The following is a 14,869-nucleotide window of genomic DNA, read 5'->3' on the forward strand; positions in this document are numbered from 1 at the left end:
CCCGGGATGCTGGTGATCTTAAAGATGGCCTGAACCTCAGGGAGGTACTAAAGAATAGAATGTTTTGCTGAGGGGTTTCAGCGGATCACTAATGTAGGGCAGTCTGTACATAGAGTTCATGCATTACTGAGGGAATAGAGCGAGGCAAGGAGTAAAATATTTGCTAATTTCGTGCTGCTGATTTTGAAATCCTCTGGTTATTGAGAAGAACACTGGTGTTATAAATGGTTGAAATGAAATGGAACATCAAATCAGAGAGCATTTGAGGGAAAAGGGCCTTTGAGTTACCTGAGCCAGGGTCCAGACAGCCGTGTAAATGAGCCAGGTAGGTGGTAGCCCAGGGGACCTGGACGGCATGTGCCCCACATAAAGGGTTGGTGCTGCTCAGCCCTGCTTCCCCTGGCCCAGAAGGGATGGTCCAGGGTTCCTGAATCTTCCCATTCTTCAAAAGAAACTGGAAACCTGGACTTTTATGTAAAATCTCTTCTAAGTTTTGGCAACAAATCAAAAGTATTTCAAAATGCCACACAGGCCAAACTGAGGGCATCAGTTAGCTGGCAGCTTGCCCCTGGGTGTCTGCTGGGGTCCCTCATTCTTTGGATATGAGAACCAGCTGGTGGGGCGTTCTGCCACTGGCCTGATGGCAGCCTGAGGCATGGAGGCCCAGCCTCTTGCATGTGAGGCTAGTTTACTTCTCTTCCCAAGGGCCATTCCTGGGCAAGCCCTGGAGTGATGTGGAAGTTCAGGGTTTTCTGGCTGGATGGCTGCTCACTGTGTAGTGTTCCTGAAAACTCTTCCTAGAAGTCCACGGTCATGGCCAGCTGGACTTCCCCTGAGGTGTGGCTTCTGCTCCCGGGTGTTCAAGTCACACATGCCAGGGGAGCTGGGTTCTTGGCCACTTGTGTGTTTTCTTAGAATATTGGTAGATCTTCCTTGGGTGTTGGGTTAACCCCCACACATGTGGACCCCAAGACAGACCTGCTTAGCATGAAGAGCACTGTGCACAGGTGTGGAGGGTACGAAGAAGGAGCTGTGGTCTGAGTGAAGAGGGAAAAGCTCCAAAGAGATTCAGACAACCCCACTCTCTATCCACCCAGGTTTCAGCTCTCAGACCTCAGCCTAACCTGAGACTTACCATGGGAGTCTTTAACTCACCCATGGGAGTTAAAGTCAGGCATCTTTGTTCTCAGAGCAGGCCCTGGACCCCTGCATCAGACCAAATGGGGATGGTGGGAAATGAGCAGTGTCCTGAGCCCCTACCACCCACGCCCTCAGAATAAGAGTATTGGGTTTTGACTGGGAAGTTTCCCTATTACACACAATCCCCAGGAGGTTAAATTAAAAAATATATTATATTTTTGCCAATCTGACAAAAAAATACGTATAATTTTGATTCATTCATACTGTACAGCAATTGTTGTGTTGGTGGTTGTCATCTTTTTAATTTAACAGTCTAAGGGAAAAGAGGTCAGTGTCCCTGACCAGCCAGGTATTGCATGTGTTAAAAACTCATTGCTCCCTTTCTGACCCCACCCCAACATACAGCGTCACAAACCAGTGACCTGGGTGGCCCCACCCTGGTGAACACCTAAGACTTCCCTCCTCATATGTAACAGGCGCAAACAGACCAAAACACAGCTCAAGAAGAATTCAAACCCCTGGAGCTGATAACTCTAAGCGACCAAGAAATTGCCAACCTATCAGATGCACAGTTCAAAACACTGGTGATCAGGATGCTCACAGAACTGGTTGATTTTAGTCACAAATTAGAGGAACATATGAAGGCTAAACTAATTGAAATGAAGGGAAATGCACAGGAAACCAATAATAATGGAAAGGAAACTGGGACTCAAATCAAGGGAGTGGACCAGAAGGAAGAAAAAAATGACCAAACAGAAAAGGATGAGGAAACAAGAATTCAAAAAAAAAACGAGGAGAGGCTTAGGAACCTCCAGGACATTTTTAAACATTCCAATATCTGAATTATAGGAACCAGAGGGGGAAGAGGAAGAGCGACAAGTGAAAAACTTATTTGAACAAATAATAAAGGAGAACATCCCCAATCTGGCAAAGGAAATGGACTTCCAGGAAATCCAGGAAGCTCAGAGAGTCCCAAAGAAGTTGAACCCAAGAAGGAACACACCAAGGCACATCATACTTACATTAGCCAAGATGAAAATGAAGGAGAGAATCCTAGAAGCAGCAAGAGATAAGGGGACTGTCACCTACAAAGGAGTTCCCATCAGACTGTCAGCAGATTTCTCAAAAGAGACCTTACAGGCAAGAAGGGGCTGCAAAGAAGTTTTCCAAGTCTTGAAATCCAAAGACCTACATCCAAGACTGATCTATCCAGCAAAGCTTTCATTTAAAATGGAAGGACAGATAAAGTGCTTCTCAGATAAGATCAAATTCATGGAGTTCATCATCACCAAGCCCTTATTATATGAAATGTTAAAGGGACTTACCTAAGAAAAAGAAGATAAAAAAGATGAACAGTGAAAGGACAGCAAACTCACAGTTATTAAGAACCACACCTAAAACAAAAGCAAACTAAGAGGACAGCTAGATCAGGAGTGAACCACAGAAATGAAGATCACATGGAGGGTTAGCAACAGGGGAGTGGGAGAAGGAGAAGTGGGGAGCAGATAGAGAAAATAAGTAGTATAGACGGTAGGTAGAAAATAGATAGGGGGAGGGCAAGAATAGTACGGGAAATATAGAATCTAAAGAACTTGAGACACATGGTCATAAACTAAAGGGGGGGAATGGTGGGAGAGGGGGTGTGCAGGGTGGAGGGGAATGAAGGGGGGAAATAGAACAACTGTAATGGCATAATCAATAAAATATATACAAAAAAACTCTTGCGGCACACTGGTTGAAAATCACCATACTAAGTGAAAGAAGCCAGTCACAAAAGACCATGTCTGATTCCGTTTATATGAAATGTCTAGAATAGGAAAAATGTATAAACAGGGAAATTGGAGTAGTGATTTCTGGGAGCCAGAGGTGGTGTGTTTGCAGGAAGAAGGAGTCACTGCAGACGGATACATGGCCCCTTTCGGGGGTGGAAATGTCCTACGGTTGACTGTATGATGCACCGCTCTGTGAACATGCTGCCAGCCAGAGAAGTGTATGTTCTGAGCGGGAGTTGTATAGCATGTGGGATCTATCTCAATAAAGCTGGCACCAGAGAAACGGAGGTGAAATGAATTTCTAGAAAACAGGAACTGCTGAAATTTGTTGCCAGCAGACTCTCACTAAAGAAGGAAATGATCACAGATAAAAGCCCAGATGTGCAGGAAGGAACGATGTGCAAGAGGCAAGGTAAAAATTGGGTAAATTTGAATGAGTATTGACTGTCAAGAACTGTACTATGCATTGGGGTGCAAAACATTTTTCAGTGTCTCCAAAGGTACGGACTGTATTAAAGTGGCCTCGTGCCCTTAAATCATCTGGAAAGTGATACTCATTTACAGTAGGCTCTGCTGAGTCAGGAAGCCATGTGATTATATATATGGTGAAGTACTAAAAAGTTAATGAAAAAATATATAACTAGGAATAAATAGAATAACGGAAAGGAAATATGGAATAATAAAAATGACAGATTAACCAAAAGGTGACAAGCAAGGAGGAAAAAGGAACTAGAGCAAGTAGATCAAATGCTAAAATATAGATTTGCTTTTTTATTGTTTTTTTTACTAGCATACATTTCTAAGATACATAATATTCATATTGCATTGTACCCATCACCCGAAGTCGAATTATCTTCCATCACCGTCTATTGGCCTCCCTTACTTTCTATTCCACCCTCACCCCATCCCTCTGGTAACCACCAACTGCCGTCTATGTCTATGAGTTTCAGTTTTATATCTCACATATGAGTGAAATCAGATCTTCTTAGATTTTTCTGACTTATTTTGCTTAGCATAAGATTCTCAAGATCCATCTATGTTGTCACAAATGGCAGTGTTTCGTCTTTTCTGATGGCCGAGTAGTAGACATGTACCGCGTCCTCTTTCCCCAGTCTTCTATGTCTTCTATCAAAGGGCGCTCGGGTTGTCTCCAGGTCTTGGCCACCATGAATAATGAGCAGGGGGGTGCATATGTCTTTGGAAAAATGTAGATATGAGCTCGAACATCAGAAAGTACTTTAGATTAATAGACTTCAATGGAATACTTTTATTTAAAAACCAAGTTTGTGAGATGGAATTCAGAAAAACTACATTCTACTTACAAGAGACACATCCTGAATATGTGGGTGCCCAGTGTTGCCAGTACAAGACTGAAGAGGCCACACGGAGAGCACTAAGCAAAAGAAAGTGGTGTAACTGTAGTAGCAACCGATGACATCATCTTTAAGGTGAGAAACTTTGCTAGAGGTAAGGAGGAAATCTCCTAGTGCTAAAAGAATCGGTCCACTGGGAACTATAAACAAACAGACAAATAAATATTGACAGAATTGAAAGGAAGAATAGACAAATGGCGCAGTGGGAGCCGTATATACCTCTCTATGGAACAAGCTGAGGAGTAGCAGTAAGGGCGGGGGAGACTGGGAGTCACACCGCACAAGCAGTGCCGCTGCGGAGCACGCATGCTTCCCACCGAGTCACAGAATACGCTTTGAGAAATCTTACGGAGTTGCTATCATACAGGGTAGATTTTCTGGCCATAAATTCAGCTAGAAATCCACAATAAAAAAGAGATTAGAAAATTCCTGGCTATTTGGAAACTATGTAATATAGTTCTAAATAACCCACGGGTCAAAGAAGAAATTCCAGTGGAATTGAGAAAGTATTTTGGATGGAAGATGGTGAGTATATGCCATATCAGATCTTGTGGGCTGTAGCTAAACCCTAGTTAGAAGAAAACTCTAGTCTTAAATGTACAAGATTCAAAAGATGAAAAATGGAAAATCATGAGATTTTAGATATTAGAAAAACACCAGCATAGTAAACACAAAGAATGTAGAAGGAAGGAAATAATAAAGGTAAAAAAATTAATGAGATAGAAAACAAACTTAATGGAAAACCAGTGTAATCAAAAGTTGGTTCTTTCAGCCCTGACTGGTGTGGCTCAGTTGGTTGGGTGTTGTCCCGCAAAGCAAGGGATGGCCAGCTTAATTCCAGGCCAGGGCACATGCGCAGGTGGTGGGCTCGGTCCCTGGCTGGGGTGCAAGCAATCAGTTTCTCTCTCAAACTGATGTTTCTCTCCTTTCTTTGTTTTTCCCTTCCCTTCTCTCTAAAAATAAGTAAGTAAAGTCTTAAAAAAAAACTTGGTTCTTTCAAAAGACTAATAAATGAATAAAGAGCTGATCCTAAATGATCAGAGAAAAAAATGGGGAAGCACCGATCACCAATATCAGGAATGAAAAAGGGGACACCCCTGCAGATCTTTAAGACACAAAACGTTTGCCATTATCTTTAGGCACCTCAGAGCACTTGTGGGATTTCAACTGTGTATTTTTATTCATGCCAATCCTCAAAACCAACTGTTCTACTCAATGTCTCCACTTGCTTTAGGCATGAACATGTAAGAACCCAAAATCCCAATTTTATCCTATCTTTCTGCCCCCAGTAGCTTTTTGTCCAGTGTTTCCCATGTTTGTGGAAGGTGCCACTATTTATTAATTTGCCCAGGAAAGAAACCCAAGATTTTGCTTCTCTCTGTTGGATACCTCCACTTCGACTGATCACCAGGTTGCTCTGACTTTTCCTTTCCCCCTCTCTGTATCACTGCTCTCTCTTCTCCTCTCTTCATTTCCATTGCTTCCATGATCGTCCCAGCCACCTTGAAATTGCTCCCAATTCCAGCAGTGGTTTCTTAACTTGCCTACAGCTTCCTTCCCCAACTTGCAAAGCTGGTCCTGCATGCACCTGTGTGCAACCATTTCACTGCTTCTTCTTGCCCTAGAATCAAGTCTAAAATCTACTGGGACCATAACGTTCCCACTCTGGAGCCCTCAGCCTTCCTCCGGGCTTTCGCACCAATCCTACTTCAGTTCCCTGTGCCCTACGCTTTTCCACCAATGAAAACAGGGACAGAAGCAAGAGGGTAACTGACTCATTGTCCTCCTCATTTTCCTGATCTCCCACCGGCTACTGGTGGTCTTTCCCATCCACAGCCCTGAGTGCCCTGGGACCCAGCCTGTCATGCCCCTGGCCGGGTCCCTGGGACATGGCACAGTGCCTGGACCAGAGGAGGAGCCTGGGAAAGGGTTAGTAATTTGAATGAGTGAGTGAATGAATGATAAAGGGTCAATAAGAATCCTGAATCTTAGTGATGACATTATTTTTCATCTTGACTGAAGTGAAACAAAATGGAAAAAGGTACCTGTAAAGATGAGTAAATACACTCCAGCCTTTTTCAACAGAGAAGTTTAATGCATTGCTGGTTATTTATTTAATGATAGGAAGGTCTTTGAAAAGAATTCAAATATTTACCAGATTATCACACCCCCTCAGCTTAAGCTTTTAATGGGAGAAATCTGGCCTTTGTCTGTCTTGCAGAACTTGGCAGAGACCCTTGCCTTTGGTTGGTGAGCTGTGCAATTTTATTGACTCACATAGAAATTTGGAGCTTGATTCGGAAACTGCCTAGATCAATTTCAGGACATCGCTTCTCCCACTGGGGTGGGTGGCCACCGATAACATAACTTATTCAGGTTTCTCAGGAACTAAAATCCCACCGCTTTTAGGGTAAATACATTCATATTGTTTCATCATCCATGTATGCTGAATCTTTCTAAATATCCTCATACTTCACCCTAGAACATTTACGCAAGTACCTGTGAAGTATGTGCTGTTCCAAATGGGCCCATAGGGATTTCAAACTGTGAATGTGATTTGCTGGGATTAGCCAGCAGGACCTATTTTCTTCTGATAGCGTGTGAAATAGGTTCATTTGCTCTTTTCTTAAGAAAACTGTCCAAGTGTTATGTGTATTTTTTGTATATGGAAAATGACCTCTTTGTATAAAGGAATCCTTTTCTGTTGGGAAGTGTGTTGTGTGCACAAAGGAATAAACCTGAAGCACGTGTCTAGATTGAAGGACAATGAAGTGACTGCCATGTCCCCACTGCCTGTCTTAGGAACGACAGAGGGCAGCTGCACGTGTGTGCCCTCTACCTTGTCCCTCCGAGGTGGCCGTTATGGGTCGGGGAGTGCCATAGCCCACAGAAGCTCGAATGGCCGAGCCAGGGTCTCATGTAGGTATCACCCAGAATCCAAGGGGCAGTGCGGCTCTGCTTGCTGGAGGGCTCTCTCTCCTAAATTCTTTTGCTGGTCGTCGAAGTCCAGTTTCTTATCTCTGCTGCCTTTAGAAGGAACCAGAAAGTTGAGGGAGGCACAGGCTTCATGGCTGCCCAACAGCAGCAGCAATGTCTATGGGGAAAATGGGTGTAGCTCTCTTACAGCTGATGGATGGACCCATGCTGACTGCCTTTGCCCAGCTCCTAGAGCTGGGATGAGCCTTAAGTGGGGCACTCGGAGGGCTCGCAGGAAACCTGGCCCTGGAGCGACGAGGCCACAGCGGCGCTTCACTTCTCAGCTAGGAGCAGGGCTGGCTTCGTGGGTGCATCTGGAAAGTCCTCCTACTTTTACCTTTGGATGTGCACATGTAAGTGAGGTACAACGGGAGGATGAAATGTGCTCTGGGGGTGCGGAGCCGCCACTCACCCTCCTGCCCTCCCCAGGAGGGGTTCTCAGCTGACTGCTTCCCTACTCCTATGTGTGCTGAGCATTCCCACCCAGCAACTGCTGCTGTCCTTTGTCTGCAGATGGGCTTGGGCTCTGGGAGGAGCAGGCGTGTATGCTCTGTGGCATCCAAGGGCTGGGCAGGGTGGTGGCATTCCTGCCTTGAGCTGGCATTGTCATGGCACACTCAGAGGGCACCTTGGAGGGGCGAGCCTCTCACACACTTCTGATCTAGGCACCAAGCACTTTGAGTGTGAAATCGCAACCCCTGCCAGCTGCCTATTTGCTGTGTGTCTTTGCTTGTGGGAAGAGAAAGTGGACTTCTTACAAGTTTGTGGTCTGCTGGGAAGTTCTTCTGGTTGGGGCCAGTTGGACCAATCTCTGCTGGGCTCTGTCCTGTGTCTGTTGTCAGCTAAAGGGTCACCTGGAGGCTTGCTGACCCAGCCTGGCTTACTCAGTAGATGGCAGTTGGCTGGCTGTCAGAGGGGGTAGCAGGCGCAGTCAGGCTTCTTCACATGGTGGCAGAGGTCCAAGAACAGCGAGAAAGGACAGCCCGCCTCAGTGAGCAAGCATCTTTCAAGTCTCTGCTCTGTCACATTTGGCTACCTTGTTGGCCAAAGCAAGACACAGGCCAGTCTAGATTCCAGGAGTAGAGAAAGATCCACCTCTTGATGGAAGGAGCTGCAAAATCATATCGCAAAGGATGTACATTCAGGGACAGACAGGAGGAGCCAATTAAATGACACAAGCAAATGATAATTCTTTTAGCTTTTCTTTTTTTCTTTTTAACAATCAGCATATATTTTGCCATTCCTGAACTATTAGCAAAATTAGCTTAAAGGATAGTCCTCATGTGTTTGTAGAATGGTCCCCTGTAAACCTATTTCAGGGTTACAATACATTTTATCGCTTAGACTAAGGCTCACTGTAGACCTGCTGCCAAACCAAGGTAATCATTAAACCACCCTAGTAACACACCGCTTCACTGGATGAAGGAAAGAAAAGAATATAAATTCAGACGTGACATCAGCCTTGTTTTAGATGTTTTTTTCCCCCAGGGTGGTGAGTCTGCCCTTTCTTTTTGAATGCAGTGTCTTTGTAGGAATGGCCTAAAGAACCCCAGAATGACTTGTACAACCTGTCTGCAAGGAGTGGGGGGCTCTTTCCACGTCCTTGGAGATTGAGGGCCCATTTGCATGCTTTGCTTTGACCTGGGAGGAATGGCACAAAATTCCAGAATATTTGCAGGGGTTCCTTCTTGCAGGTCTGTGACCGATTCCCTCCTGAACACCCCACCCCCAGCAGAATCCTGGCCACTGGTTTCCAGCCTGCAACCCGATCGGACGTCTTCCTGCTCTGCCACCGTCCCTGCCCCTGAACTTCCCAACGCCCGCACTTCTATAATAGCCCTGAAACGTTATCTTCCCACATGGCTCCCCCCGGCTTTGTCTTATGTCCTGAAGTGCCCGGCAGTGTCCTGGCCACTGAGCCTGGAGCCAAGAAAGGAGTACAGGGGACATGCTGCCAGGGGATAAGGGTTGACATGAAAACTGTCGGAGTCAGGAAATTCCAGGGCCCTTAAGTCATTCGGGAAGACAGTTGACATGAGAGGCCAAGGGAAGGGATCATGTTGCCTCCGCGTCAGTAGGAACTGAGGTTCCCGTCAGGAGCTGGTCTGGCAAGGAGGTGTCTGAGTCCTTCGCTCTGTAGGCGAAGTCTGGATATTTCCGTCTGAATCTTTATAATAACCAGATTGGAATGAGCCTCCACTCCCTGCCTCTTCACGCTGTTGTGTTCTTTCTTAGCTGCTACTTAGGTATCCCTGAAAAAACTGAAGAATTCATTTACTGTACCTGTCAGCCGGTTTGTAAAAAGGATATCTACATATTGACATATTGTTTCAAGGTGCCAGCCCAGCAGAGAAGCCCTGTATTCTTACTCCTTGGCTCATGGGATGGTTTAAATATTAATCTCGTGCGTCTCAGGGGTGACGATGAGGTGGGGTTTGTGTTGAGGGCTGGGGTGGGCAGTGTGTGCTGATTCGTTTGGTGTCTTCACAGGCAGCCTGTGCTGTTGAGACTGCTATGATGCCTGCGTGTCCTGGCTCACTACGGGCGGTGGTGTCTGACCTTGCCCCCTTGCTGTAGCCCTACTGTATTCCTACTGTGAAGACTCCACACACACTGCTTAAGAAATTAAAAGCCACATATTCATTGTTTCTGTTTTGTTTGAAGGACTCGATAGCACAAATGGCTAAACTATTAGGCAGGGGGAGCAGCGTCACTGGCTTAGGAAGTAGTGGCAGCCTTTCTCTGGGAAGAGGGACTGGGTCAGTTCTATGGAGGAAGCCTGGGTCTCGGAGGCTGTGGCTGCTAATTATAGAGAAGGAATACAACTGAGGGTGAACTTCCACACATTTGACAGTTGGTTTAAATGGCTTTTTATTCTCTTCTGTGTTCTGTTTGAATGTCATACTTACTCAATAAAATGATTTTTGAGGGAAGGGAGTGTTTATGTGTTGCTTGGTGCACAGCCCGTGCCTGACCTATAATTTTGTTCAGATCAAACCTTGGAAAAGTCGATCGTTCATGATGCCCCGAATGAGAGGAGGGGAAGGATGAGAACAGGCAGTTCTGCTAAGCGTTTGGGATTCTGCTGTCAGAAGGCCGGGGAGGGGCAGGGCTTCCTGTTGTGGTTCAGGGCTGGCTGGGGTCACGTTCAGACAGACACTTGGTGGGCCAGGGTGAGAGCTGAGGAAAACCAGATATTCACATTGGGCTGCTGGGAATAAAGTCAGAAGGTATTGGGTAGAGAGGACGTGCAAAATAGCCACAGTCACCAATAAGGGCTGAATCTGGTGGTCGCTTGGAATCCCTGCTTTCGCCCTGACCAAGAGCAGCCGAGGGCTGGGTGGGGCGGTGAGGGCTGGAAGCCCAGGGCAGGGTCTCTCGGCCTTGCACCCACCCCCTACAATCTCCACTCTAGGCCTGGGGGCTTCAGAAGGCTGATGGATATTCTTGGGGGCTTTGTGAGCCAGTTGCTCAACATAGCTATTATTAAAAACTTAATGATATAAATGTGCAATTAATAAGTTATATTACAACAAATATAATAAGGTACAAACTTCCAGTTATAAAGTAACTGAGTCACTGGGGCGTGTTGTACAGCTCAGGGAATATAGTCAGTAATATTGTAATAGCTTTGTACAGTGACATATGCTTTCACTAGACTTATTGTGGTGATCACATCCTGTGGTATATTAATGTCCAATCACTATGCTGTACAATTGAAACAAATATAGCATTGTATGTCTGCAATACTTTAATGAAAACAACCAAAACATAAAGATAATAGTAACTGCAAAGATGGCACTTTCTAATTGTTTTATTACATTTGACTGACATCTCTTATATCTGTATGGTAATCATACTCTAGACCATTGAGCTGCTGCGTATCTTTTGCAGCTCCGAGTTGGGTGACATCACGTCGTTAGCTTGGCGTCGGCCATGGCGGGAGTATTTATACCACAGGCACGTGTATGTTCTGCCCCTCCCCACACCAGAACAGTGTGTCCTCTCTCATCGGGTTTTCTCATCAGGCCCCGTGTGGACCACAGCCTCAGAACGACTCCGCTTCCCCCACTTCCGGGGAAAGCAGAAACTCTCCACCCACGAGCTTCTTTCTCCAGGCTCACCTGTTTCCAGGGGCTGACGCCCAAGAAACTGTTATGACTTGAAGCGTTCACATTATCCCCATCTTCCATGCTGTTGACTATTTGTGGGTTTAAAAATAAGCAAATGTGCTGACGTTATCTACAGAACAGGCCAAGTGAGCTTTTATTAGTTAGCAACACCTGGAGGAGTTAAAAGCTAGAACGAGCTGCATTGAGTCCAGCTCTACATGGGGTCCAGCGTACATGTTAACAGGTCCAGTTTCTAATGGAATTTTGCACCTAGAAATGATAGAGTCTGATTTCGGTCCTCAGGGGACCTTGGCTCAGGGGACGCCTTCTGCAGGAGATCATCCCCCTGTCTGCCGGCTCTGCGGGTTGGGGGAGGCAGCGCCCCTGAGTGTTCCCCTAAGCCACGGGTGCACCTCTGACGCCACAGTACCACGGGTTGGGCCCATTTGATTCCTGGGTTTAAATGCCCTGTTTAATTTTAATTTTAATTTTTTTTATCATTGTTCAAGTACCGTTGTCTCAGATCAGATGATCCATCTGCAAGTGCCAGTCAAGAATGCTGAACTTCAGCAGCACGTCCTTAGAGGAACAGTTTGTTATTAGAAAAATAAAACGAGTGAATCAAATAGGATTAACCCCTTCAAACAGTTTAACTAGGCGTTTCTTACAAATAATAGAACAAATTCCTTTCATTCTGTTGAGGATAACCAGAAACACAGACCCGTGAGGTCTCTAATTGACAAAAAAAATCTCATCAAACTGTACCCTTAAAATCTGTGCAATTTAATGGAAGTTCTATTTCAATACAGTTGATTTTACAAGATAAGAAAGAATCAGCCTCCTCTTATAAATGCTGATTCTAGAGGAGATAACAGTCTCCAGTTCTCTTGCTGAGTTGAATAAGCAAAACTTTTTTTTTACCGAAAGAGACTAATTCCTTGTCTGAAGTCTCACTTCGGAAGTATCACCAAGTGTCCATTTAGATGTTTTAAAGGAGCCACGTATTTGCTCGACATTAGCCCCAGTCTTCTGTCATTTTTGAAACAAGAAACTTAACTCAGCAAGTAGGTGAGTACGAGCCACCCTATAGCCCAAGAAATCAAGTGTGAAATTATACACGATTTCCTCACCATGTCAATTTTAATCTTTGGTGAAATGATTTTCCTTCATTTTTATGTATGTTGTTCATTCTAAATGTCATGCGGTGCTGTTGTAACTATCGACTCACTGCTGCAGAGGCCTGCGTCTTGTTCTCCACGCTGCCCAGTGCAGGGTGGGTAGGGACGGCTCCGCTCCGTGCGGTGATTTGGGAACCCGAGCTCCTCCAGCAGGGCTCTGGTGCCTTCTAGAACTTGGAGTCCTCTGCTGGCTCCTCTGCATTTGCCTCAGGCAAGAGAAGAGAAGTGGAAGGTTGTACAGGGGTGTTAGTGGTCAGGCCTGTTGGGAGCCTTGTTCACTTTCGCTCACGTTCCACTGGCTGGTACTCAGTTACATGGTCAAAGCCCAATTATACAGCTGGGACATGAGGTCTGTGTGTCCAGCAGGGAAAGAGAAGGGGGTTGACATGCACATGGCGTCACCTTGGCCACACCGGCACACTCAGATGCCATAAGCTGCATGCTGCAGGGTTGGTGTTTTTAAGTCCTTTGTAGGTCTCAGGCCACAGAGAGGATCAGAGCTTAGTGGTGAGCGGGATCTTGAGGCAAACTGCTGGTATCCAAATCCCAGCTCCATCATTTACCAGATGGGACATTAGGCAAATAACTTAGTCTCTCTCTCTGTGCCTCAGTTTTTTTTCACCTGTACAGTGGGGATAACAACAGAACTTAACTAAGGTTCATGTGAGGACCAAATGAAGTAACATATGCAAAATGCTTACATGGAACGTAATGAATAAGTATTTGTTAACTACATTTTTAAAAACTGAGACCGATAACAAAAGAGACTGCATGTCTCTTTTTGACATGCAGTGTTTATTGAGCAACTATTAATTGCAATGTGTCAAGTAGGAAAGAATTTGGGTAAGTAGGCTTCTCACTGAATCAAAGGAAACTGTGTTTTCCCCACCAAATTTGCCTTTTAAACCCCGCGACTTGTAATCCATGTTCACGTCAGCATTGTGATTTTGATTTCCACCCCCCAGACCCATAGATTCTCTGGGGCCCCTCAGAGTGGAAAGTGGCACTGGCCGGGCGCCCGAAGGGCTCCTCCTCCCCCCCTCCCCCACCTGCATCTCTGGGCCCTGTCGGTGCCCCTCCCATACTGGTGTCCCAGCTGTCCAGTCGGTAAGCAGTGTGTTCCCCATCTATTTACATGAGCACACTACCTCTTCCGATTATGAGCTGAATTTCGGAGTAATGCTTGATTTGAAAAACCACACGAGGGCAACATGAAGTGGTTTCCCTGCACAGAGCCCCCACCCTGGAGCAGGCTGGCTTAACAGGCTCTTTCTCCCGCAGCTTGATGACTGCACACTGCAGCTGTCCCACAGCGGCGCCTACCTGGACCTGGAGGCCACCCTGGCCGAGCAGCGGGATGAGCTGGAAGGCTTCCAGGATGACGCTGGGTAAGAGCCGCAATCGTCACTGCCACCCGGTCCTGACCTTCCAAGAGATAGGGGCACATGGAGGCCTGAAAACGTTTCGGGGAAACCATAGCTTTGGCCTTCCCTTCACTCACAGTCACACAAAAAACAAGGGAGATGCCAGTGACCCCTGTAGGCACTGCAGACCCTTTTGCATTTTGAATAACTGTTGTTTTAAAAAATTCAGTTACAGTTGGCATTCAGCATTACAGTAGCTTCAGGGTGCAGCACAGCGGGTGGGCATCGACGGGACTCACGAGGTGACCCCCCAGGTGAGTCTAGCGCCCACCCGATACCATGTACTTGAGTCGCTCTTCTCCATGGGGCTCCTCGGGGGTCAGAACATTCCTGGTGTAGTTTAATCCAGTCTGTGGCATTTATATCCTGTTTCCTTGTTGGTAAAAGCCAAATATAATTAAATTAATATTATGAAGATTTTAGTGGATTGACAGCTGTTTCAAACATTGTTTTTAATGGTAAGTTACTGGATATTTAGTTTTTTTTAGCAGATGCCCTAGTAGTCATTTTATACTATACCATCTTTTGAACTCATTGCACTTGAAAACAATGATTAATTATGTTAATTAACATCAAGTCACTTTTAGCCTGCATTTAGAATTGCTTAATACTTCTGATTGCTGAGTCTGAATAAAATAATACACATACAAAAGCAAAGACATGTAGAGAAAGTAAAATCTCTGTAGGAATATGCCCATATAACCAGCCATTCCTATATTGATTTATGAGGCCCCTGCCTCCCTCTCCATCCCTCACCTGTCTAGAGCCAAGTGTATCTCTGATTTTTATCACCTTCTTCCTTAGGAAACTTCAGGGGCTCCTGGTTGCTTTCCAAATAATGCTTAGTTATCGCAATCTGGTGGTTGGGGACCTCCCCCAGAGTGGTTTGGGCAT

General features: G+C 45.7%; 1 protein-coding gene across 8 annotated transcripts in view; it reads left to right on the forward strand.

Annotated features, from left to right (window-relative positions):
- The window catches only part of FHOD3 (formin homology 2 domain containing 3), a 427,395-nt gene that overhangs the window by 38,023 nt on the left and 374,503 nt on the right, over positions 1–14,869 (forward strand). For all 8 annotated transcript variants that reach the window (XM_053664320.1, XM_053664321.1, XM_053664323.1 and 5 more), the window contains exon 2: positions 13,833–13,939. In XM_053664320.1, coding sequence (XP_053520295.1) covers positions 13,833–13,939 — 107 coding nt within the window. The remainder of the gene's footprint in view (positions 1–13,832; positions 13,940–14,869) is intronic.

This window comes from Artibeus jamaicensis, unplaced genomic scaffold, assembly GCF_021234435.1.
Source record: "Artibeus jamaicensis isolate MK-2021 breed Jamaican fruit bat unplaced genomic scaffold, CSHL_Jam_final contig_354, whole genome shotgun sequence".
NCBI lineage: Eukaryota > Metazoa > Chordata > Mammalia > Chiroptera > Phyllostomidae > Artibeus > Artibeus jamaicensis.